Source organism: Amblyraja radiata, chromosome 27 (genome assembly GCF_010909765.2).
Source record: "Amblyraja radiata isolate CabotCenter1 chromosome 27, sAmbRad1.1.pri, whole genome shotgun sequence".
NCBI lineage: Eukaryota > Metazoa > Chordata > Chondrichthyes > Rajiformes > Rajidae > Amblyraja > Amblyraja radiata.
Genome location: NC_045982.1, coordinates 34,629,102 through 34,656,182, shown reverse-complemented (window position 1 = coordinate 34,656,182; position 27,081 = coordinate 34,629,102). Strand labels below are relative to the sequence as shown.

The 27,081-nt window shown below is 43.6% G+C and overlaps 1 protein-coding gene across 2 annotated transcripts; it reads left to right on the top strand.

Annotated features, from left to right (window-relative positions):
* Positions 1-25,409, top strand: meaf6 (MYST/Esa1 associated factor 6). 2 transcript variants are annotated; one of them, XM_033045487.1, is made up of 8 exons: positions 4-159; positions 5,929-6,044; positions 11,313-11,400; positions 11,506-11,551; positions 15,902-16,097; positions 16,588-16,617; positions 21,436-21,469; positions 24,566-25,409. In XM_033045487.1, exons 1-8 carry the CDS (start codon positions 70-72, stop codon positions 24,572-24,574), a joined length of 609 nt encoding a protein of 202 aa, XP_032901378.1. In that variant the 5' UTR covers positions 4-69; the 3' UTR covers positions 24,575-25,409. The 2 variants fall into 2 exon arrangements, with proteins under 2 accessions (XP_032901379.1, XP_032901378.1); XM_033045488.1 differs by lacking the exon at positions 16,588-16,617 and having other exon boundaries at positions 1-159.
* The last annotated feature ends 1,672 nt before the right edge of the window (positions 25,410-27,081 follow it).

Sequence of the window (27,081 nt, the reverse complement as noted above, 5' to 3'; positions counted from 1 at the left end):
CGGACGGACGGAGCGGGCGGCGCGGCCTGGCGGGGCGGGGGCTCGGGCTCGGGCGGGCGCTGCTCCACGATGGCGATGCACAACAAGGCGCAGGCACCGCAGATCCCCGACACTCGGCGGGAGCTGGCCGAGCTGGTGAAGAGGAAGCAGGAGCTGGCGGTACGCGGGGGTCGGGGGAGGGGAACCGGTGCGAAGCTTCTGGAAGGAGGCGGGACCTGGCGCGGCGGCGGGATCCGGCCTAGGGCCCGGGGGGCGGGGAGGAGCGGGACCGGCCGGCCGGGGCCTGGGGAGTGGGGATAAAGGGGAGGTGAAGAACGTCGGCCCATTAAAGGCGGTGTGGGGGAAGGAGGGGGATAGAGAGGGATAGAAAGAGGGAGTGTTGCACTGCCATCTGCTGCCACCGCCGCCCACAGTCCCTGCACCCCTTGGCCAGAGGCCAGGCCAGGCACCGTGCAGGTAGAGCCTGTGTTGAACCCGTGCCCATTGCATGTGTGGGCCAGCAGTGCATCCATGAGACGTCTGCATCTACAGGGCAACAGCATTTGACCAATGGATACTGGATTTTGTGGGCCAGCAATGTTCATTCAGTCTGAAGAAGGGTTTCGGCCCGAAACGTCGCCTATTTCCTTCGCTCCATAGATGCTGCTGCACCCGCTGAGTTTCTCCAGCATTTTTGTGTACCTATGTTCATTCAACTGACGCGTTGCACCCGTGCCCATTGCATTTGCGGACCAGCAATATACATCCAACAACGGACCCAAAGAAGGATATCTACCCTAAACGCCACCCATCCTTGTTCTCCAGAGATACTGCCTGACCTGCTGAGTTACTCCACCTTCATCCAACAACATTCAGCTGATGTGTTGCACCTGTGGACCAGCAATATGCATCCTAGAGACACCTGCATCTGCAGGCCAACCACCTTTGATCAATAGCTACTGGGTTTTGTGGACCAACAATGTTCATCCAACAACATCCAAGTGCAGCAACTGCAGGCAATAGCATTCACACTGTATATTGCATTTGTTGACCAGCAACGTGCATGCAACGGGACATATGCAGGCAGACAACAGTCAACAAATGGGCGCCAATAATGTTCATGCAGCCAACAGGAGCTACACCTGCAGGCCAACGGCGTTCCACCAAAGGCCATTTAGTTTAGTTAGTTTTGTTTATTGTCACATGTACTGAGGTACAGTGAAAACCTTTTCTTGTGTGCTAACCAGTTAGTGAAAAGACAATACATTGATTACAATCGAACCGTCCACAGTATACAGATACACAATTAACGGAATAACTTTTAGCGCAAGGTAAAGATCGGTAAAGTCTGATCTGCCGGAGTAGAAATGTAAAAGAGTGGTGCGATTGTAATGCGTGATTGCAGATCTACCTCTGTGACCAGCAGACAGAGTCGCCTGGGTTAGCAATGTGCTGGCTAACAACATTGACGTATGCCCATGGCATCTAAGGGCTAACAACATTCAGCCAACAGGCCCTGCATCTGCAGTTGTTTGGTGTCGTAGGTGTTCTTGCACAAAATGAGAATTATAGTCATTAAGCTACTGTGCCCTCCATAATGTTTGGGACAAAGACCCATCATTTATTTATTTGCCTCTGTACTCCATAATTTGAGATTCGTAATAGAAAAAATCAATGTAGTTAAAGTGCATTGTCAGATTTTAATAAAGGCAATATTTATACATTTTGGTTTCACCATGTAGAAATTACAGCAGTGTTTATACATAGTCCCCCCATTTCAGAGCACCATAATATTTGGGACACAACCATATAATGTAATTGAAAGTAGTCATGTTTAGTATTTCGTTGCATATCCTCTGATGATGCTCTGCCAGGCCTGTGTTGCAGCCATTGCAGCTTATGCTTGTTTGGGGGGCTAGTCCCTTTCAGTTTTCTCTTCAGCATATAAAAGGCATGCTCAATTGGGTTCAGATTGGGTGATTGATTTGACCACTCAAGAATTTACAAATTTTTAGCTTTGAAAAACTCCTTTGTTACTTTAGCAGTATGTTTGGGATCATTGTCTTGTTGCACAATGAATCGCCAGCCAATTAGTTTTGAGGTATCTGTTTGAACTTGAGCAGATAGGATGTGTCTATACACTTCTGAATTCATTATGCTACCACCATCAGCAGTTGTATCATCAATGAAGATAAGTGAGCCAGCTACTATCATCAGCAACCATACATGCCCAGGCCATAACACCCCCACCACCGTGTATCACAGATGAGGACGTATGCTTTGGATCTTGGGCAGTTCCTTCTCTCCTCCATACTTTGCTCTTGCCATCACTCTGCTATAAGTTCATCTTCATCTCATCTGTCCACAAGACCTTTTTTCCAGAACTGTGGTTGCTCTTTTAAGTACTTCTTGGTAAGCTGTAACCTATTTTTGCATTTAACCAGTGGTTTGCATCTTACAGTGTAGCCTCTGTATTTCAGTTCATGAAGTCTTCTGCAGACAGTGGTCATTGACAAATCCACTCCTGAAGAGTGTTTCTGGTCTGTCGGACGGTGTTTGGGGATTTTTCTTTATTATAGAGAGAATTCTTCTGTCATCAGCTGTGGAGGTCTTCCTTGGCCTGCCAGTCCCTTTGCGATTAGTAATCTCACCAGCGCTCTCTTTCTTCTTAATGATGTTCCAAATAGTTGATTTTGGTAAGCCTAAGGTTTGGCTGATGTCTCTATAACAGTTTTATTCTTGTTTCTCAGTCTCATAATGGCTTCTTTGACTTTCATTGGCACAACTTTGATCCTCATGTTGATAAACAGCAATAAAAGTTTCCAAAAGTGATGGAAAGACTGGAGGAAATACTTGTTGCTGAGAGCTCTCTTATACCTTCATTAAGGAGGCATTTAAACACACCTAAGTAATTACAAACACCTGTGAAGCCATGTGTCCCAAACATTATGGTGCCCTGAAATGGGGGGACTATAGATAAGCACAGCTGTAATTTCTACATGGTGAAACCAAAATGTATAATAATTGCCTTTGTGCACATGTGATTTTTTTTCTATTACAAAACTCAAATTGTGGAGTACAGAGACAAATAAACAAATGATGGGTATTTGCCTGAAACATTATGGAGGGCACTGTATATAACAGGGAGACAGGCCCTTTGGACCATCTTGTCCATGCCGACCAAGGTGGCATACTGAGCTAGTTCCATCTGCTTGTATTTGGCCCGCCCTCTAAACTCTTCTCATCCATACATCCATCCAAATGTCCAAATTGTATCCACCTCTATGGCTTCCTCTAGGAACTCATTCCAGATACAGACTACTGTTGATTGAAAAGATTACCCCTGAGGACTCTCCAAAGTCTCTCCGCACTCACCTCAAAACTATGCCTCTTAGTTTGAGAACCCTGGGGAAAAAGACGAAGTATTCACTTTATCCATGCTCCTTATGATCTGGTGTACCTCAATAAGTTCATCCTCAGCCTCGTACACTCAAGAGAAAAGTCCCAACCTCTTTCTATAGCTCAAGCCCACAAGGCCAGGTAGTATCCTAGTGAAGGAAGCTCTTTTGCACCCTTTCCACCTTAATGTCATTCTTCCTACAGGTGGGCAACCAGAAGTGTACACTGCTTCGTGTGCAGTCTCGCCACCCACTTGTACAGCTGCACATAATGCCAACTTTATACCTGGTTGTTGTAATTGAACCATCTACATGTTAAATTTTGACCCTCAGCCCTTGAAATAAGGTATTTCTCATAATTTCTTAAAACAGGAGTGTATCAAATCTGTTCTTGCTCACAGATCAATTTAATTCCCCACGTATTTGCTGGAAACCTATTCTCACACTTGAGACCATTTACACCCTTCTGATTTTCCCACCTTCCTTCTATATAACAACCAGCAAGTCTGTGGTGCGAGAGGAAGCATGGGTTGTGGGGATGGCAGGTTCTCGCTGGTCACAGGGAGAACATTTAATCTCCAATCCACAGGTTCAGAATCACAGGTCACAGGAGCTATGAGAAAGTTGCACTAGCAGCGACCCTGTGTCATCCAAGGTAATGACTACTTGATGATAAGGTAATTAAAAACAAATGTATGAGTTCCTGTTAGGCAGCAAAATATTCATAGACCCACAGGACCAACATTACTCTAACATGTAATTGTAAATGTGTATGTTTAGAGCCACCATCTCATGACCACAATTTGCAATCCTTATCTGATTAAGCCCACAGCTAGTGGTGTGGAGCTTCATGTGCAGCCACTGGTTGTGTATTTCAGCCATTGAACTCCCTGGCATATCCCATTTATCTAGCAAAATCTATCATCTTACTCAGTAAAAATGTTTTTAAACAGTGATCACTGAAGCCTTGTGCGGCAGACTTCAGTAGTCACACAAGGAACTCCAGAACTGGAATCTTGCTGGAATATCTTAGCGGGTCTGGCAGCATCTTTGGAGGGAATGGATAGGCGACGTTTCGGGTCGGGACCCTTCTTCAAACTTATCCATTCCCTCCAAAGATGCTGCCTGACCTATTCTAGCATGATTGTGTGATTACTGAAGTCCACGTTTTTTATTTGTGACATCCAATTAGCACATAGCACAGCATTTATGCCATAAATTAAATTTGTGTTGATTGTCTGTTTTTTTCATTTTTTAAATTATATGTATGACTGCAGGGAAACAACATTTCATTCAGACCGAAAGGTCCGACTGACAATAAACAAATCTAATCTAATTCATTTTCTTCATCAGCATTGCTATTCTACCTGCAGTAAAAAACATAGGAGCAGTGCTAATTCATTCAGCCACTCAAAGCCACATCACCTTTCTTTCTGTGTAGTCCAAACTCATGTTTATCAACCTATGGTCTGTTTCCCTTGCAATCTTTGACTTTCGGTGGAGTCAAATAATGAATGAATGAATGAATGAATGAATGAATGAATGAATGAATACGTTTATTGTCATTGCACAATACTGTGCAACGAAATTCCATTACATCTCCGATTAAAAAAAATACAAACACGACATTAACACATATGTACACTTATTAGTAAATAATAAATAGGTAATAAGCATATTATATTATAGTCTAAAAGATTGCAGAGCACTGAGATGCAAATGGAACCAGGTGTCCTAGTAGTGCATGGTTCACAGAAGACAAATATGCAAGTATTGCTGGTAATTAGGAAAGGCAATGAATGTACTGCTTATTGTGGAATTGAATACAAAAAAGTAGAAAGGTTATGTTTCAGGTAGATGGGATGTTGGTGAAGGCCACATCTAAAGTACTATATATTAGTATAGGGTGGCGCAGTGGTAGAGTTGCTGCCTTACAGCGCCAGAGTCCTGGGTTTGATCCTGACTAAGGGTGCTGCCTGAATGGAGTTTGTACCTTCTCCCTGTTACCATGTGGGTTTCTCGGGGTGCTCAGGTTTCCTCCCACACTCCAGAGACATACAATGTGTAGGTTAATTGGTTTTGGTAAAATTGTAAATTGTTCTAGTAGTATGCTAATGTGCGGGAATCGCTGGACGATGCGGACACAATGGGTGATAGGGGGTGTGTCCCTTAAGTAAAGTTTTGATTTGCTCAAGGATGCAAATGCATTGGAAGCAGTTCAGAGAAATCTATGTCAATCAGTTATATGACTAATGACTAAGGTATTAAATAATATTATCTGTGATCATCAACTACCGGAATCTGGACCTTATTGAATAATGTGGGGAAAGATTTATGCTTAGAAAGAGACTAATTTTTCTATCACACCATTCAGTAATAGGTCTTTGTAGTCTTTCTTTATAATTTAATGTCATGATGTGTTACGCATTTTATTTTCTATACTGGCACAACATTTTTTTTGCCACTGCTTTTTCCATAACAGAATACAATTGGAAAACAAGAGAATTTATGTTCTGCTACAGCTTTAATAGTTACTTTATTCTTTTCACAGGAGACTTTGGCAAACCTCGAACGACAGATTTATGCATTTGAAGGAAGTTATTTGGAAGATACCCAGATGTATGGGAATATAATTCGAGGATGGGATCGTTATTTAACTAATCAGAAGTATGTTTTAACACCAAGAGCTTTTGCACAGTGCTCTCAAAACATTGGCACATCTTTGTTTTAATTATGAAAGTTCTGTATATATTATGTAGTTGATGTTATTCTATTTTCATTAAGGCTTTTGACTGACATATTGTGAATGGGTTGGCTTGTATTCATTATTTTGACTTTTCCAAACAAAGAGGCTAAAAAAACTATTTTGCATGCACCTTAAAATAATTTTGTATCATGCCAATAGACCTTGTATGTTTTATTATTAAGGTGTGCTGATTCTGTATGCTGACAGGTAGGTGCCCAAAGAAATTTAAAATGATTGCCCAGGATGAGATTTCCTGCACTTAAGTTAATCACCTGATTTCATGGTATAAATTTGAGCCATGCTTGATCCCATGCAGTGCCATTGTGCAAAGTCCAAGAGCTGGGGACGTGTAGGAAGGAAGTTAAAATCAAAGAAAATGCTGGAGTAACTCAGCGGGGCAGGCAGCATCTCTGGAGAGAAGGAATGGATGACGTTTCGGGTCAAGACCCTTCTTCAGACTGATGTCAGGGGAGTTGGCGGTACAGAGATAAAGTGTAGTCAGAGACAGTAAGATTGATCGGAGAATTAGGGAGGGTATGGAGAGGGAGAGAAAGCAAGGACTACTTGAAGTTAGAGAAGTAAATGTAAATACCTCTGGGGTGTAAGCTGCCCAAGAAAAAAAATATGAGGTGCTGTTCCTCCAATTTGCGCTGGGCCTCACTCTGACAATGGAGAGGCCCAGGACAGAAAGGTCAGTGTAGGACTGGGAGGGGGAGTTAGTGTTGAGCAACCGGAAGATCAGGTATGTTTAGGTGGACTGAGCGGAGGTGTTCAGCGAAACGATCGCCGAGCCTGCGCTTGGTCTCGCCAATATACAGGAATCCACACGTGGAACAGCAGGTACAGTAGATGAGGTTGGAGGAGGTGCATGTGATCCTCTGCCTCACCTGAAAAGACTGCCGGGGTCCTTGGACGGAGTTGAGGGGGGAGGTATAGAGACATGTGTTGCATATAATGCGGTTACAGGGGAAAGTACCTGGGGTGGGGGTGGTTTGGGTGGGAAGGGACGAGTTGACCAGAGAGTTGCCGAGGGAACGGTCTCTGCAGAAAGCGGAAAGGGGTGGAGATGGGAAGATGTGGCTAGTAGTGGGATCCTGTTGGAGATGGGAAGATGTGGCTAGTAGTGGGATCTGCTTGGAGCTGGCGAAAATGTTGGAGGATTATATGTTGTATACGAAGGTTGATGAGGTGGAAGGTGAGGACAAGGGGGACTCTGTCCTTGTTACGAATGGGGGGAGGGGGAGCTAGGGCAGAGCTGCGGGTTATCGAGTAGACCCTAGTGAGAACCTTATCTATAATGGAAGAGCGGAACCCCCGTTCCCAAAAGAATGAGGACGTCTCTGATGACCTGGTATGTGAGCTGAGGACTTCTGTTCTCAATCACCATTCAGTAACTGGTATTGGATAGGAACTAATATTCCCACAATTGGAAAGCATGCTGACATTGAATGCCTGAGTAGATGTTGGAATCATTTCAGGGTGCACCCAGATAAACTTCATTACCTTCAATTGAGGAGTTTAGATTGCTGCAAGACGACATGAGTTCCCTTTGATTCACGTAGTTAGCATGTTCTGGGACTGCAACCTCTGTGCATGAAACTGTGTTCTCAGTAAATTACTGATTGATGCCTAATCTGCTCAATTCACCAGGAATTGATCAATTGATGTCTAATCTGGCAAGGAAACTAGAAGTGGACATCAAGGGTGTTGGAGTAGTTCAGTGGGTCAGGCATCCTTTTAGGAGAATATGGATAGGCAAGAATTTGGGTTGGGGCCCTTGCTCAGACTGTGGGGGGAGGGGAGGATAGAAAGCTGCAAGAGAGGAGGGGAAGGACAAAACTTGGCAGGCAATAGGCTGACAGGTGAGGAGGGTTAATTGTGAGCAGATGGTTGGACAAAAGCCAGAGATGAAAAGACAGAAGGTGTGAGACAAGGTACACAAAATTGCTGGAGGAACTCAGCGGGTGCAGCAGCATCTACACAGGTGTGAGACAAGGACTGAAGAGTTGCACTAGTGAAGCTAGAGTAAAGAATGTAGGGGGAGGGGAGAAATAGGTGCGAGTCCAGGTGGGGCACGGGAAAGGGGGCTGGATGAGCAAGGAAAAGAAGAGGAGTGGTTATGTGGTGGAAGAACTGGGAGGGTTGTGTAGTTATCTAAAAATTGAGAATTCAGTGCTCATACCATTGGGTTATAAACTACCCTAGTGGAATATGAGGGGTCGATCCTCCAGCTTGAGTGTGGCCTCACTCTTATCAATGGCGGAGGCCCAGGTCAGTATGGGAATGGGGAGGAGTTAAAATGAATAACAACCAGGAGATCCTGCAGGCCTTGCGGACCGATCGTAAGCGTTCAGCAAAGCGGTCGTTTGAATCTAAGCTTGGTCTTGCTGATGTACACGAGGCGACATTCAGAACACCGGGTTCAGTAGCTGAGGTTAGATGAGGTGCATGAGAACCTCTGTCTCACGTGTAGGTACCTCTGGGGTCCCTGAAATGAGGTGAGGGAGGAGGTATAGGGACAGATGTTACATCTCCAGTGATTGCAGGAGAAGGTGTCTGGAGAGGTCGTGTTTTGGGTGGTAAGGGATGAGTGAACCAATAAATTGCTGATGGAGTGGTCTCTGTGGAAGGCTGAAGGGGTGGGGATAGGAAGATATGACTAGTGGTGGGATCACTTTGGAGGTGAAGGAAATGTCGAAGGATGATGTATTGGATGCGGAGGTTGCAGGGGTAAAAGGTGAGGACCATGGGAACTCTTCCCTCGTTCCGTCTTGAGGGGGAGCGAGAGCAAAGCTACAGGACACAGGAGACATGGATGAGGGATCCATCTATGTCAATCTACAAAGACATCTCAGAAGTTAGTGGTAATGTTGATGAATTCAACAAGTTTGGCATGGGTGCAGAAGGCAGCTCCGACACAGTCATCGATGTAGTGGAGAAAGATTTGTAGGACGGTGCCAATGTTTGGAATAAGGACTGTTTAATGTAGTCAACAAAATGGCAGGCATCGCTGGGGGGCATGCAAGTGCCCATGGCTACACCTTCTACTCTGAGAGGGAGAGTGGAATGAAAGAAGTTGCTGAGGGTGAGAACATGTTCCGACAGGCGGAGGAGAGTATGAGTAGTGGGAGAAGGATTGGGTCTCTGATCGAGGAAGAGCCAGAGGGCCTTGAGAGCTTCCCGGTCAGGAATGGGGGTGCTAAGAAACTGAATGTGCATGGTTAAGATGAGGCGATGCGGGCCAGTAAACTGGAACTTATTCAAACGTGGAAGGGCTTGTGAGGTGTCTCAGATGTAGGTTGGAATGGACTGGACAATAGGGGAAAGGATGGAATCAAGGTATTTGGAGATGGGTTCAATGGGACAGGAGCAAGCAGAAACACAAGATCTGACAGGGCAGTTCTGTTTGTGGATGTTGTGGAGGAAATAGAAGCGGGGCTGGGGATGATAAAGTTGGAGGCTGAGGAGGGGAGATTGCCAGAGGTGATGAGATGAGAAACAGTCTGGGAGATGATGGCCTGGTGCTCAACCGAGAGGTCATGGTGAAGGGGTGAGATTGAGATGCCCCACATCTGCAGATGCTGGGGAAAGTATGTTTCTTGTTTCTTAAAAGACCTACGTAGCTGTCTCCATTTCAAGGAACAGTATCGACTGATGTCTTATAAAACCCACTGTCTCCCACATTTACTTTGACAACACCTACACCACCATGCTTTTGCAAGGACGCCATCACATTCTCAATTTGTTCGCCTTATCTGCTCCCAAGATGAAGCTTTCTACTCGAGGACATCCTAAATGTCCTTTTTCTTCAATAAATGTGCTTTTCCACCTGCTATTGTAGATGAACCCTCATCCTTGTCTCCTCTGTGTCCCGCAATTCTCCTCTCCTTGGTCTATCATCTCACTCAAACCTGCCCCCCCCCAGGTGCTTTCCACTCGATGTAACACCTGTCCCTACACCTCCTCTCACGCTTCCTTCCAGGGTCACCGGCAGCACTTCCAGATAGCACCTCCTCGAACTTTGGATACTGCATCAGTCGCATCTGATATGGCCTCCTTTACATTGGCGAGACCAAGCGTAGACTAGGCGACTGTTTCGTCAAACACTTGCCCTCTCAGCGATGGCCTGCTGGGGCTCCCAGTTGCTAACCATTTACATTTCTTTCCCATTGCCATATGGATCCTTGTGTCCTAAGCCCCTGCCCAAAGCCAGTGAGGCCACACATCAACTGGAGGATAAGTACCTTGTATTCTACTTGTTTCGCTTGCACCCAGTGGAATGAACATTGAATTCTCCAACTTCACATAGAAGCCCCCTACCCCCTCATTCTTTCCTGTGGTCCCATTCCCACCAAGTGCGCTCCCATTTCTCCCACCTTCCAAACCCCTAGTCACCCTTGCACCTTGCCCTCGTTCGTACGCTTCCTCCCAACCCAGAGTTTCCCGTTTCTCGCCCCTCTTTCCCCAGCCCACCCCCTTCCCTATCCATCTACATCCCATCCTCCAGCTTTACATTTCACTCCTCTTATCTGGTGCCCTTTGTGTCCTTTTCATCTCTAGTCTTTGTCACTTACACCACCCATCTGACAATCAAATCTCTCTCACCTGTATCTGCCATCACTTGCCAGGTTTTGCCTCGCCTTCATCTCTCTTTTCCAACTTACTCTTCCTATCAGTCTAAAGAAGGGTCCTGACCCGAAACGTCAACTATCCCTCTGACCAGCTGAGTTCCTCCAGCACTTTGTGTTTTGCTCAAGATTCCAGCATCGGCAGTTTCTTGTGTCTCCATATCTACAGCATTCATTTGTGGAGCAACATTCCCAACGAATGCTGAAGTTACATTTTGAATGGAGGATTGTTGCAGAGAGTAAATTTATATTTGTTTCAAGATAGATTTCATAGTTCAAATTTATATGGATATAATTGTCCCTAGTCTGTCTCTTTGAATGACTTGATCGTGTGTGGTATGTAGACCAGATAGTTTATTCAGGGAACACAGTCAATACTTCTGTAGAACTTGACATTTGGGTTAACTTGTTCTCATTTTATTTTCCCCTTTTCCTATTAGATTTATTTGCACTCTTATATATCTTATACTAGATAGCTGCAGTAATTGAGCTGTATACATCAATTATTGGTTGGTAAATACCTTGGATGTTTTACCTATTGAGGGCTGTATTCTGTTTCAGAAACACCAACAGCAAGAACGATCGAAGGAACAGGAAGTTTAAAGAAGCGGAACGTCTCTTTAGCAAGTCCTCTGTTACCTCAGTAGCAGTGCGTAAAATAACTTTTTTAATATATGATTATAGAATGCTGAAAATTTGCAGATCTACTTTGTGCCATTGTGTTCAGTGTTATCTGATCCCTCTTTCTTTGTAGGCAGTGAGTGCTTTGACTGGTGTCCAGGATCAATTGGTGGAAAAACGTAAGTCTCAAGCATGCTTGATCGTTCCTTTCCGCTGGCAAAGGGTCTTGACCAGATAAAATGACACTGGCACTGCAGATACTGGAATCTGGAGTAAAAAACAAACTGCTGGAGGAACTCAGTGGGTCAAGTAACATGTGTAGAGACATAGTTAATGTGTCCCTTGCCCCATCTCCAACATTGTCTCCTGAATTTGGTGTCTTGAAGTGGCCTACATTGACGATACTAAATGTAGACAGGTGACCATATGTGGTGCACCTACAGTGAACATCGTTGCCTCTTGGTTGCATTTCATCTCATAAGTGCATAAGCGATAGGAACAGAATTAAGCTATTCAGCCATCGCCTACTCCGCCATTCAATCATGGCTGATCTATCTCCCTCCAAACCCCATTCTCCTGCCTTCTCCCCGTAACCCCTGACACCCTTACTAAACAAGAATCTATTTATCTCTGCCTTAAAAATATCCATTGACTTGGACTCCATAGCCTTGTGTGGCAATGAATTCCACAGAGTCACCACTCTTATCCTTCTAAACTCCAGTGAGCAGTGGCCCACTGCAGTCAAATTCTGGGATCATTTCGAATTTCATTCCCTTATTGACCTGTCAGTCTTTGGACTTCCCTGTGTGAGGCTAAACACAAACTACACAAACTAGAACAACTGCACCTCCTATTCTGCCTAGGCAGTCGACAACCCAACAGTATGAACATAGGATTGTCGAATTTCAGGTAACCCATGCTACCAATGCTCCTTTTTCTCCCTTTCATGCCCTCCCGGGTTATCTGCTTATCACCCATAGTCTTAGAACAGTACAGCACAGGAATGGGCATTTTGGGCAAAAATGTTAGTGCAAAACTAAACTGCCTGTACATAATCCAAATCCCTCACCTCCATGTGCCAGTCTAAAAGCCTCAAGCGCTCCAATCGTATCTGTCTGCCCCACTGCCCTGGGCAATGCGTTCCAGGACCCCACTACTCTGTACAGCTATGCCCTCCAGTCTTGGACATTTCCACCCTGGGGGGAAAAAGGTTCTGAGTGTCCAATCCATACCTCTCATCATTTTATATAATTCTATCAAGTCTTATCTTCAACCTCTGAAGTTCCAGAGAAAACAACCCAAGTCTATCCAACCTTTCCCTGTAGCTGAAACTCTTGAATCTAGGCAGCATTCTGGTAAACCTCCTTTGCACCCTGTACAATGCCTCCACATCTTTCCTGTAATGAGGCGACCAGAACTGTACGCTGTGCTCCAAACGTGGTTAATCAAAGTCCTAGAGAGTTGCATCATGACTTCATGACTCTTATAGCTAATGCCCCATCAATGAAGGCAAGCTTACCATATGCCTTCTTCACCACCCTATCTACTTGTGCTGCCATCTTCAGTGAGCTGTGAACTTGGACTCCAAGACCCCTCTGCACATCAATGCTGTTAAGGGTCTTGCCATTAACTGTATACTTTCCCCTTACATTCAACCTCCCAAAGTGCAACACCTCACACTTGCTTGGGTTAAAATCTATCTACCATTTCTCCGCCCATTTTTGAAGCTGAGTTATATCCCGCTGTATCTTCTGACCGCAGTCCTCACTGTCTGCAACTCCTCTAATTTAGGTGTCATCAGCAAACTTACAAACCCACCAACCCATTTACATTGACATCCAGGTAATTTATATATACCCATAAATAGTAGATGGCCCAGCACAGATCCCTGTGGAACTCCACTGGTCACAGTCCTCCAGCCAGAATATTTACCTTCCACCACAACCCTCTGTCTTCTATGACTAAGCCAGTTCTGAATCCATACGACATAGTCATTGTGAATCCTGTACATTTTAATCATCGGGATCAGACAATATCCACCAAATTACCCTGTTTAAGAAAGCACTGCAGATGCTGTAAAAATGAAGGTAGACAAAAATGCTGGAGAAACTCAGCGGGTGAGGCAACATCTATGGAGCGAAGGAATAGGCGACGTTTCGGGTCGAGACCCTTCTACCGAAGGAATAGGCAACATTTGCGGATCGAGACACTTCCCGTTGCTTCCTCGTTGCAACCTCCACGCTCACTGACCTCCCTCTGTGATTCCTCCTTCCCTCCAACTCTACGACCACGTCTTAATCCAGACCCATTACCACAGCCACGTTTGCTTTCTCGGGACTTGCCTGCACCTCCATCTTGTAGGAACAAGGGTCTTGACCTGAAACGTCGCCTATTCCTTCACTCCATTGATGCTGCCTCACCCGCTGAGTTTCTCCAGCATTTTTGTCTACCATCATATTACCTTCGTCATCTCAAAAAACTCAATCAAGTTGTTAAAACATGACCTGGCTGCCCCTAATTAGCCCATTCTCTTGCAAATGGGAGTTAATCGTATCTTGAAGAATTCTCTCCAATAGTTTAACGTACCATTGACGCTCACTGGTCTACAGCGCCATAGATTCTCTCTATTTCCCTTCTTAAACTATGGAACAGCATTGACTACTTTCCAGTCCTCCGGACCTAGCATGTTGTTAAATAAGTTCTCGCATAATCTCCTCTCTTGCCTCTCAATAACCTCAGAAGGATCCCATCAGGCCCCAGGGACTTATCCACCTCAATGTTCTCCAAGAGCCTCAGCACCACCTCATTCTTGATCTCAAACTGCTCTAGCATGTTTGTATTCTCCACACTGATCTCATTGTTCTGTAAGTTCTCCTCACTGAAATGAAGTTCTCATTTAGTACCCTCCTCCATCCTCTGACTCCAAGCATAGATTTCCTCCTTTATCCTTGAGCAATCTTACCGTCTCCTTGATCGCCCTCTTGGTTTTAACGTATTTTTAACAAGACTTGGGATTTGCCGGAATCAGACTCACCAATGACATTTCATAGCCCCTTTTGGCCCTTCCAATCACCTACTTGAGTTCTTTCCTACTGGCTTTATAATCCTCATGTCCCATCTGATGCTACCTTCTTAAACCTGACATATGCTTCCTTTTTCTTCATGACCAAGTTTATACCTCCTTGGTCATCCACGGTTCCCCTACCTTGCCGTCCTTATCCCTCCTCCTGACTGGAACGAGCTTCTCCTGCACTTTGCTCAGCTGACCTTTAAACAACTCCCACAGGTATCGACCCGAAATGTCACCCATTCCTTCTCTCCAGAGATGCTGCCTGTCCCGCTGAGTTACTCCAGCATTTTGTGTCTACCCACATGTCAGCTGTGGGTAACATGCCCAATAACAACTGCTCCCAATTTACCATCCATAGCTCCTGCCTAGCATTGTAATCAGCCTCGCTCCAATTGAGTACCTTCCCCCAACATCCAAAAAAGTTCATATTCAAGAAAATCTTAAAACGTATGGAGTTGTGATCAAACGTCTGGTTCTATCCTTGCGCACAAACTTCCATCTACCTATCTGCCCCCCCCCCCCCCCCCCTTATTAGTTCAATTTACCATCTTCCTTACATAATCAGATTCCTTGTTTCTACTTACCTGCCTATCTGCCCGCTTATTTATTTTTCCTTATCTGACCCTACATTTCACCCACAAGCTTTGGTCACCTAGCACCTCCTTTCCCCCTTCCACGACCTACTCAACCTTTCCCTCCTCGCCTAGTTCCCCTATTGTCTGCCAGCCCCTGCCCACGCCCCGCCCCTCCCCTTACGTCTTTATATCAGCTATCTGCCTTCTCCTCCATAAACTCTCCTTTTTCCTCCATAGGTGTTGCCTGACCCACTGAGTTCGACAGCAGTTTGATTTTTACTCTTGACCAGATAAGCAAGCCGCATCGTGGATTGTGTTGGAGCACTTCATTTGAAATGCTTGTGCTAGTTGTAGGGGATGGGGCTGGGGAGGTTGGGTGGAAGGAAGAGTGGAAGGCCCACGTATTGTGATATAGACATCGCCAGCTTCCAACTAGTGTTCCAAATTAATTGCATTGCTGACACTCTATGATTTTTATTAATTGATGTTAACCTGAACAGACTTGTGATTTAATCTGCTATTTTATTTACCATGAGAGTGAAATAAACACCCATTCAAATTGTTCATGCCAATAATGTAAAATTGATACTGAAAACAGTGTAGCTCAATGTTGTCATTAGTGTGATATATCTTTTCATGGTTCACTAAATCCTTGTTGTTTTGCAGGTGGATGCAATTGCAAAGTATTTGTATTGTACTTTCAGAAATTTCCTGTTGCAATAAATTCTAATTGGTGTGATTAAACTTTAATGCTATTTTCGAAGCTTGTTCAACATTTTTCCTCTTGTTTTGTGTTGAGGTGCTTTGAGGAATGTAATTATCAGAACTTGAATGACCAAACATTCTTTTTGTATCTGTGACACCTTGTGTGTGAAATATATCAGGTGAACCGGGCAGTGGGACAGAAAGTGACAATTCACCGGACTTCCAGAATCAGGAGAATGAACCAAACCAGGAGGACACTGAGGAACTGGACGGCTCGCACTTACAGGGCGTGAAACCCCAGAAAGCAGCCTCCTCTACATCGTCCAGCAGCCACCATGGAAGCCACAAGAAAAGGAAAAACAAAAACCGACACAGGTAATTCTGTGTTGAGGTTTGTGAGGTTCTATGATGTGTAGCCTGTAGTGGATGCATTTTGACGGAGTTTTTTTGGGGGACAAACCAGGACGTGACATGTGGAATTTCCACTTGTAACATATTTTTATAATAAAAGAATAGCAGCATCTTGATAATAAGCTGTTCTGTAAATTGTATTTATTAGTATTATATCAGTAAAGTTTTATTTTAGTTGCTGTTTGTTGTGGGGACTCTTCATCCGCCCAAAAGCTTTTTTTGCCTTTGAATTAAATAGATTAATATCCTTAATGCTCGGTGCAATGTTTTTATTTAATTCACTGAATATTTTCTGCCAAGTTTATGACTATTGAGTGAAAATTATTTTTGTCTCTCCATTAAATTTATCAGTCCTTTTGCTAAAAAAATAATAATAAAAAAAGGTAGAGACTCTGGTTTGGATAATTGATATGTTAACGTGTTGCTTTCTTTCCTTCTTTATGCTACCATCAAGCCCATCTGGCATGTTTGATTATGACTTTGAGTAAGTTTGTTTTCTGTCAGTATATGTGCTGTTTCTTTTCCAGTATTCCCCTTTACTGTGATGTGTAGACTGTAGATCTTTGCTATAGCATTGAATATTTGCCTATATATAATTCTGCATTGATTATCAGGCATTCAATTCTGCTTTTGTTTAGGATATGTTCTGTACATAAGGACGACAATATCACAGTATTTCATGAACTTAGCGTTAAATCTCCTGATAAATATCTGTAATTCATCTGAGATGTACAGTGCCCTCCATAATGTTTGGGACAAAGGCCCATCATTTGTTTATTTGCCTCTACTCCACAATTTGAGATTTGTAATAGAAAAAAATCACATGTGGTTAGAGTGCACATTGTCAGATTTTAATAAAGGCCATTTTTATACATTTAGATGATAAGGCAAATAAATAAATGATGGGTCTTTGTCCCATACATTATGGAGGGCACTGTATGTGTAAGTGTGGAAGTCCATGCTGGTGAGCAGAATGTGTGTGTAAATCAGGTCCCCTTTGCTCACCACAATCGTTTAAACTCATACCAGTAGTATATGCAGTTTGGCATCGATCAATTAGTTTACCATAGCTGTGCAGTTCTGAATATGGCCACAAATGGTCCTCAGTAAGTTAAGTAATCAATCTTTCTAGAAACAGGCAGATAATGACCTTAATTCAATTTACAATTGGTTATCGATCATTTCCCACAAATCCATGACTAGGTCACGTAGGTCCTTTTCATCTTTATTAACATTCAGTTATGCAGAATGCAAAGAATAAATCCTTGGGTACTAAATGGATAACTAGTGTGTACACGTTTTTATATATATTGAAGGTTACATAGAAACATAGGTGCAGGAGTAGGCCATTCGGCCCTTCGAGCCGGCACCGATATTCAATATGATCATGGCTTATCATCTAAAATCTGTACCCCGTTCCTGCTTTTTCCCCATATCCCTTGATTCCTATAGCCCTAACAGCTAAATCTAACTCTCTTGAAAACATCCAGTGAATTAGCCTCCACTGCCTTCCGTGGCAGAGTTCCACAGATTCACAACTCTGGGTGGAAATGTTTTTCCTCATCTCAGTCCTAAATGGCCTACCCTTTATTCTTGACCTGTGACCCCTGGTTCTGGACTTCCCCAACATCGGGAACATTTTTCCTGCATCTAACCTGTCCAATCCTTTAAGAATTTTATATGTTTCTATAAGATACCCTCTCATCCTTCCAAATTCCAGTGAGTACAAGCCCAGTCGACCCATTCTTTAATCATATGTCCTTCCTCAAATTAGGAGACCACACAATACTCCAGGTGCGCTCTCACCAGGGCCCTATACAACTGCAGTAGAATCTCCTTGCTCCTAAACTCAAATCCTCATGCAATGAAGGCCAACATGCCATTAGCATCATTCTTCACTGCCTGCTGTACCTGCATGCTTACTTTCAGTACTGCACCCGCTGAGTTTCTCCAGCATTTTTGTGTGCTTACTTTCAGTGACTGATGTACAAGCACACCCAGGTCTTGTTGCACCTCCCCTTTTCCTGATCTGACACCATTCATCAGAGATGTCCTCATTCTTTAAGGAACGGGGGTTCCCCTCTTCCATTATAGATGAGGCTATCACTAGGGTCTCCTCGATATCCCGCAGCCCCGCTCTAGCTCCCCCTCCATCCATTCGTAACAAGGACAGAGTCCCCCTTGTCCTCACCTTCCACCCCATCAACCGTCGCATAAAGCATATAATCCTCCGGCATTTTCGTCACCTCCAACGGGATGCCACTACTGCCTACATCTTCCCATCTCCACCCCTTTCTGCTTTCCGCAGAGGTTCACTTGCACCTCCTCCAACCTCATCCACTGTATCCGCTGTTCCAGGTGTCAACTCCTGTATATCGGCGAGACCAAACGCAGGCTCGGCGATCGTTTCGCTCAACACCTCCGCTCAGTCCGCCTTAACCTACCTGATCTTCCGGTTGCTCAGCACTTTAACTCCCTCTCCCATTCCCAATCTGACCTTCCTGTCCTGGGCCTCCTCCATTATCAGAGGTCCAGCACAAATTGGAGGAACAGCACCTTATATTTTGCTTGGGTGGCTTACTTCCCAGCAGTACGAACATTGACTTCTCTAACTACAAGTAGCCCTTGCTTTCCCTCTCTCTCCATCCCCTCCCCTTCCCAGTTCTCCCACCAGTCTTACTGTCTCTGACTACATTCCATCTCTGTACCACCCACTCCCATGACATCAGTCTGAGGAAGGGTCTCGACCCAAAACATCACCCATTCCTTCTCTCCAAAGATGCTGCCTGAGTTACTCCAGCATTTTGTGTCTACCATTTAGATAATAATCTGCCTTCCTGTTCTTGCCACCAAAGTGGATAACCTCACTTTATACACATTATACTGCATCTGCCATGCATCTGCCCACTCATACCACCTATCCAATTCACCCTGCAGCCTCATAGCATCCTCCTCGCAGCTCACACTGCCATCCAGCTTCGTGTTATTCGCAAACTTGGAGATGTTACATTTAATTCCCTCGTCTAAATCGTTAATATATATTGTAAATAACGGGTCCCAGCACTGAGCCTTGCGTCACCCCACTAGTCACTGCCTGCCATTCTGAAAAGGACTCGTTAATTCCTACTCTTTGCTTCCTGTTCTCCATCCATGTCAATACCCTACCCCCTATACCACGTGCTCTAATTTTGCACACTAATCTCTTGTGTGGGACCTTGTCAAAGGCTTTTTGAAAGTCCAGATACACCACATCCACTGGCTCTCCCTTATCCATTCTACTTGTTACATCCTCAAAAAATTCCAGAAGATTAGTCAAGCATGAGTTCCCCTTCATAAATCCATGCTGACTTTCACCGATCCTGTCACTGCTTTCCAAATGCGCTGCAATAACATCTTTAATAATTGACTCAAGCCGCTTCCCAACTACCGATGTAGGCTAACTGGTCTATAATTCCCTGTTTTCTCTCTCCCTCCTTTCTTGAAAAGTGGAGTTACATTGGCTCTCAGGAGCTGATCCAGAGTCAAGAGAACATTGGAAAATGATCATCCACGATTTCTAGGGCCACCTCCTTGAGTACTCTGGGATGCAGACCATCAGGCCCTGGGGATTTATCTGCCTTTAGTCCCAACAGTTTACCTAACACCATTTCCTGACTTGATCCTCCGTCCCCTAGTATTTCTGGGAGAGTGTTTGTGTCTTGCTTAGTGAAGACAGAACCAAAGTACTTGTTTAACTGTTCTGCCATTTCCTTGTTTCATACAATTGTTACATACCAAGTATATAAATATTAGAACCTATATTTAAATATGTGAGTCCATACAAGATAGTATGTTATATTGTGTGTTTATAATTGGCATCAGTCAGTGTGATTCTCTGTGGTTCTTTCGGTGCATGGGTTGGAAGTCATAGAAACATAGAAAATAGGTGCAGGAGGAGGCCATTCGGCCCTTCGAGCCAGCACCGCCATTCATTGTGATCATGGCTGATCGTCCCCAATCAATAACCCGTGCCTGCCTTCTCCCCATATACCTTGACTCCACTAGCCCCTGGAGCTCTATCTAACTCTCTCTTAAATCCATCCAATGATTTGGCCTCCACTGCCCTCTGTTGCAGGGAATTCCACAAATTCACAACTATCTGGGTGAAAAAGTTTTTTCTCACCTCAGCCTTAAATGGCCTCGCCTTTATTCTAAGATTGTGGCCCCTGGTTCTGGACTCGCCCAACATTGGGAAAAATTTTCCTGCCTCTAGCTTGTCCAGTCCTTTTATAATTTTATATGTTTCTATAAGATCCCCCTCATCCTTCTAAACTCCAGTGAATACAAGCCTAGCCTTTTCAATCTTTCCTCATATGACAGTCCCGCCATTCCAGGGATCAATCTCGTGAATCTACGCTGCACTGCCTCAATCACAAGGATGTCCTTCCTCAAATTATGAGACCAAAACTGTACACAATACTCCAGATGTGGTCTTACCAGAGCCCTATACAACTACAGAAGAACCTCTTTACTCCTATACTGAAATCTTCTTGTTATGAAGGCCTTATCAGGCCTATGAAGTCTTGGTAACCAATTTGAAATTTGCAACTGGATAAAGAATGCCTTAATTAAAAAGTTACTTAGCGATACTGTAACATTTTTGCTAATTATATGGATTTTGCCATTCTAGACTAGCCTAATCGATCACCTGGAGTAGAAATATCCTTCTCCATAAGTAAAACAGTTGAATGCGATTTGATAACATTTCTGGTGGATGTAGGTTCACTAGCCATAATTTGATAGTAAATCAAATCTGCCACTTATGAGTCTATGATTCAAAAGCAGTGAAGCAGCCACATAATAGTCTGTGATTCCAACCTCCAGCAATGACCAGATTACTTAACATTCTTTCCCCCTTTCCCCCTTTCTGCCACCTTCGCTGTTCCATTGACTTCAGTCATGTCAAGTCTCTAACAAAATGTAAACAACATAACAAGAACTTTAGGCCTATATATATTTGATAGCATCGATCGACCAGAATGTTTAAACTTCTCAGCACCTGCTGTCAATTTGGAAAACTACCACAATGCAATAACTTTCTACATTGGTTGGCATAAGATTCTTCTTTTGGTGACGAGGACTAGTGAGGGGTAAAAAAAAAAATTTGAAATCGAATAATCAGTTAAAGAGAAACGAGTTATGAACTAATCATTAAGCTAAATGGTTTTAGATTCTGGGCATTGCTGTCAATATCAATAGATGATAAGTGTTGTGATATTTCAAGGTAGCACTTTCTAAGATATTCTTCTGATTTTAATTGTAGGATTGATATCAAGCTGAACAAAAAGCCAAGAACTGTGAGTACAATTTGAATTTTTCTTACCACATGTTTTAGGATGTTGTTGGGTGTCTCCGATTTAAAATGAGAAACATGTTGGGTAGAATTGGCTGCTGGTGAAGAGGATGACAGTGCTTTGCAGCCTACCACATCCATTGGTGAATCGTGGTGGATAATTGAGGACCTAATATAAATACAGATCTCAAAGACCTTCCTTAAAGATGGCAGAGGACCCCAGCTGGTCCTCTGCCATCCAAAGGATCATGATGAAGACTCATTTGAACAGTCTTTACATCCATTCATATCTACTTCTGAAGTTTCCACACTTAGTGAAGTTAATTTCTGCCAAATTGAATTTTGTACATGATACCAAGAAACAACTAAGAACACTGGATACTCCAGAACTAATTCTACCATGAGCCGCGGGCGGCAGAAGGGCCTGCCTCGGAACCTGGAGAGGGAAACCGGCAAGCCCAGCCCCTGCTCTCCACCGAAGACCAGGAACCGGAGAGGGGTGCAGGGTGTTGGCGACGGTGGAAGATGCTGGACAATGGCCGGTGAGAAGGAGCGGGGATCTTGCCTTCCGCCCTCAAGGTTGGCTGCAGGAGGCACCCCGGGGTATAGAAACATAGAAAATAGGTGCAGGAGGAGGCCATTCGGCCCTTCGAGCCTGCACCGCCATTCAATATGATCATGGCTGATCATCCAACTCAGTATCCTGTACCTGCCTTCTCTCCATGCCCCCTGATCCCTTTAGCCACAAGGGCCACATCTAACTCCCTCTTAAATATAGCCAATGAACTGGCCTCAACTACCTTCTGCGGGAGAGAATTCCAGAGATTCACCACTCTCTGTGTGAAAAAAGGTTTCCTCATCTCGGTCCTAAAAGATTTCCCCCTTATCCTTAAACTGTGACCCCTTGTTCTGGAAGTATGAATGTTGAAGATGGCCGAGCAATGAGGTGGACAACCGTTCCCATGACGACCAGATGGAGGCGGCAGCTGCAATGGGACTTTATGGCCAGCTATAGTTGGGACTAACATAGCACCAAAACCTGGCAACTATTGCATTAGACTCAGTGCGCTGTTTCTGTGTATAATGTACTTATTGTACTTATACATGGCAATAATCATCTGATCTATATGCAAAAAAAGAATATCACTGTACCTTGGTGAAGTGATAATAAATGAACCATTGAACCATTAATTGTATTTATAGCCATTGCAGCAGAACAGCTACATGCTTGCATCTAACTAACATTGGGGAATGGTGCCCAAGTGTGTCCTGCTGAGAAAACATATCCAGCTAATCATTGTACCATTGGCGATCTTCAGCAAAGATATCATTAATGTCTCTATGAATAGTCTACTCACTGTATGTTTAGCCATGACCATTCAGTTCTTGACCATGTAGCAAAAATCTGCATTCCACAAGCACAGTGCAATGCCCCTAGTCTAGATTAATCATCATGTGTAGGAAGGAACTGCAGATGCTTGTTTACACCGAAGATAGACACAAAATGCTGGAGTAACTCAGCGGGTCAGGCTGAATCTCTGGAGAGAAGGAATGGGTGATGTTTCGGGTCGAGACCCTTCAGACTGAGGGTCAGAGGAGAGGGGGAACAACGGAGCTTAAGAAGCATCCAAAGGTGACAACGAAGCGTACAAAGATAAAAATTTAATCAGAACAGTCAGACTGGTTGGAGAACTGAAACACAGGAGAGAACTTTTTACTGTGTAGAATTGTAACGTGCATAAAGGAAGATAATTGCAGGTGTGAAGTGAATAATCTCATAGTTTATATTTCCATATGTTGTTAAGGACACGATTCAGCCCATTGTGTCTATGGTGTCTTTCAGAACACATCTGTCGGCACTACTACATCAATTTTTCTGCAATATATTCTCCATTGCATGAATTCAATTTCCCAAATTGGCTGCAGAATTACTAGGATAGCTCTCCGAGATATTTTGAACAACACGTTTCATTGATCTGGAATGAAGGCAGTAGTCACAAGGGAACATCAACATTTTCATGTTCTCCCACCCAACTGGAAAGTATATTGCAGTTCTTGTAACATAGTGTCTAAATACTGTAAATCCTGACCCAACAGCACACAAGGAGCAGCTACATCACATGGATGACAGTTTATGGAGAATGCAATACCACCACCACCTCACTTTCACTACAATTAGGGATAAGCAGGAGACCTGTCCCGATCTAATAAAGACTTCAGAAAATCACCTTGTCTCATGCACCGTTTTCACTTGAAGACTAGTCTTTCTGTTACAGATCCATCACCAATTTTCCTGCACCCTTGGTTCCAGAGCCGTTCTGGAATATCCGTTTTAGGGTGCCAAAATATTGGCCTGCAAAGTTGTTTGCAGAAGTCGGCTATGGGAACGGATCTGTGGGATCCAGCTGGGCTGCAGTTCCAGAGTCCCGGACACAGGGGGCAAATTCGACCTGCCGATTGGCGCAGAAGCCCCGATGTTCACCGCCTCACCTGGCCTGGGCACCACATTTTCGGAGGGACTTCCGGGGGTGTATTTTGTCCAGATTAAAGGGAGGGATGGACCATCTGTTGCTGGAATATTGGTGGTGGACCTGTTTAACAAAATGTTTTATATAGAAAATATGTGAAGGACAGCAAAATCCATTTTCAGACTGTGGACCGGAGGATTGCCTGGGCAAACATGACAACGTGTGATAAAATAGTGATCGTTTTTATATAAACTGCATTCCACAAAGTAATGTAAATTTAAATGTTAATTTGACATTTTCCACAAATGTTGTGAAACGAACATAATAGATTTATTTTTCTCTTTGAAGATAAATTAGGTAAATTAGTCACAATTGGAAGAATGAATTTGAATCAGTTTAAAAAAAAAAAAAGAATTCCCAGTTAAGTAGACCAAACATTAATTGCTACAGTTAAGTAATACAGGCAGAACATTGGCCATTTTACATTCAAAGTGAATCTCCAACTCTCAGTCGTAGTTCAGTGTAAAATTGTGTCAGCCTTTATTCTCAGCTCTCGGCCAGACATCTGGCTGGTTGATACATTGGACATTTTTGTCTCTTGATGTAACCATTTTAATTTGTCATTTTTACAGGATTACTGAAGGACCTTTGCCAGTTGCCAGGATCAAAGTTTGAGGAACATGGATATAAAAACTTAAAATCGAGTTGCTTGAAGCATTCAACGTGATTTTAACTGAACTCCACTGTGTGAAGGCAGCCACGCCGCCTCCTGGTGTTCGAGGCCACACATTGCGTCGATCAGCTGCATCGGATTTGTGTTCTATTGGACGTCGCTGTTTGATTACAGCCTATTTGTTTGTTCTTTGTACAACTAAAGCATCCATTGGGTTTTATACTCAATTTAAACTGTCATGGGGTGGGAGGGTTTGGGGAATTAATTGATCGCTTTTATGTCTGTTGTGACTCAGTTTGACTATTTGATGTTACCCGTGGCATTTACGTGAGATTGTAGTCTACCTAAAGAGTTGTGTTTCATTTGGTAAAATTCAATTTTAAATCTCTTATTGCAAGTTCCTGTATCACTTTGAGTACAAATGGCAGATCATTTTTCTTTGTCCTGAACTTTATTTCAAATAATTAATTCTGTGCTGGAGTGTGCCTTGCCAGATTTTATATGCAGGCACGATGTTCTCATTTTGGGGTCAAAGCCTTGTGTAGCTGTGAGTTTGAGAAAAGCACAGAAAGGCCATATCCTCCAGATATTTCTAAATGGACTCAATGGAGTTAGATTTAATAGCAACATGTGGTTTTATTTTTTGAACCCATTATATTTTTCGTGCTTTGGATATTGTATGTATAAAATATTACCTTTTTAATTTGTACAATTATGAATTTTTTTGGACACGGCTTTATTATTTTTTTTTAAAGAAGGAAAATGGATTTGTGACCATTTTGTATTAAAGAAGTTAAATATAATTGTTGTTCCCTCAGTTATTGATAAGGTCTGCCCTTCACACCTGACACAGAGTAATTGACCCAGTTGAAAAATATCTGTCAAAGGCTGACCGAAACTGCAGTACTTTGCATGGATGGATGTGTACAACAGTTTATTGTCATAATGCACAAGTACAGTGAAGTACAAATGGGCCTGTACTCGCTGGAATCCCGAAGGATCGATAAGGTGCTGGTCAGGCTGCATTTGGAGTATTTTGAACATTTTTTGGTTGCATATCTGAGGAAGGATGTGCTGGCGCTGGAGAGGATCCAGAGGAGGCTTACGAGAATGATCCCAGGAATTAGTGGGTTTGACGGCACTGGGCCTGTACTTGCTGGAGTTTAGAAAGATGATGGGGGACCTCATTGAAACATACCGCATAGAGAAAAGCCTGGATAGAGTGGATGTGTTGAGGATGTTTCCACGAGTGGGAGAGTAGGACTAGATGCCATTGCTTCAGAGTAAAAGGACATACCTTGAGAAATGAGATGAGGAGGAATTTCTTTGGTCAGAGTGTAGTGAATCTGTTAGTTCATTGCCACAAAGCTGTAGAAGCTTTCATTTTATATTTTTAAGGCATTGATTTAAGATTCTTGATTAGTACGGGTGTCGGGGGTTATGGGGAGAAGGCAGGAGAGGGAAAGTTAGATCAGCCATGATTGAATGGCGGAATAGACTCAATGGGCCGAATGGCCTAATTCTGCTATCACTGGTGAATAAATACAGTGTAAATCTTGCAGCAGCCTCACAGGCACATACTCAAACACACAAAAACAGATTTATTTTCACACACAATTACTAAAGCATCCCCTCCAAATGCCAATGGCCTTTTGAACAAGATGGTGTGGCACTTAACCTCTTGAATGCATAGTATCCGCTGACTATTTATTGTAGCACTGCGGAATGATTGAAGTGCAGAAAGTGTAAGGAAGGGTGCTTCCTCTTTGACTAGTGTAGCTGGGACATTTTTGGACGGTGTGGGCTAGTTGGGCTGAAGGGCCTGTTTCCACACTATCACTCTATGACTAGGAAGGTTGTTGACTGACGTCCTGCTGTAGGGGAGAATGCAAAAGATGCCATTGCACTGTTTAAACAAAGATGCATGCAATCTCCCAAAGTACTGGTCAGCAGTTATCCTTTAATTAGTGCCACATTTTTTTCATTGCTGTTTGTCAACTTGGCTGAAAGTAAATTATTTGTCCTGTGTTCTTTCATAGTATTGACTGAATTGTGAAGTAATTCCTGAATAGTGAAGTACTTTGAGATTTTATATGTAGAAACAAATTTATTATTTTGATACCTTTGTTATTGATTTGACAACACCATCATTATAGGTGACAAGAGCAGGGTAATTGATATTGTAAAAGTTGTGGTGGAAGTAATTTTTTGAATTGCAACTGACCCTCTGGTTGGTGCACATTGCATTATACATTGAGTTTTGTTGATTTTTAGTTTAGTTTGGAGATACAGCATGGAAACAGGCCATTCGGCCCACAGAGTCCACGCCCACCAGCAATCCCCTCACATAACACGATTCTACACACACTAGGGACAATTTACAATTATAACCCACAACTTGTACATCTTTGGAGTGTGGGAGGAAACTGCAGCTCTCAGAGAAAACCCATGCTGTCACGGGGAGAATGTACAAAC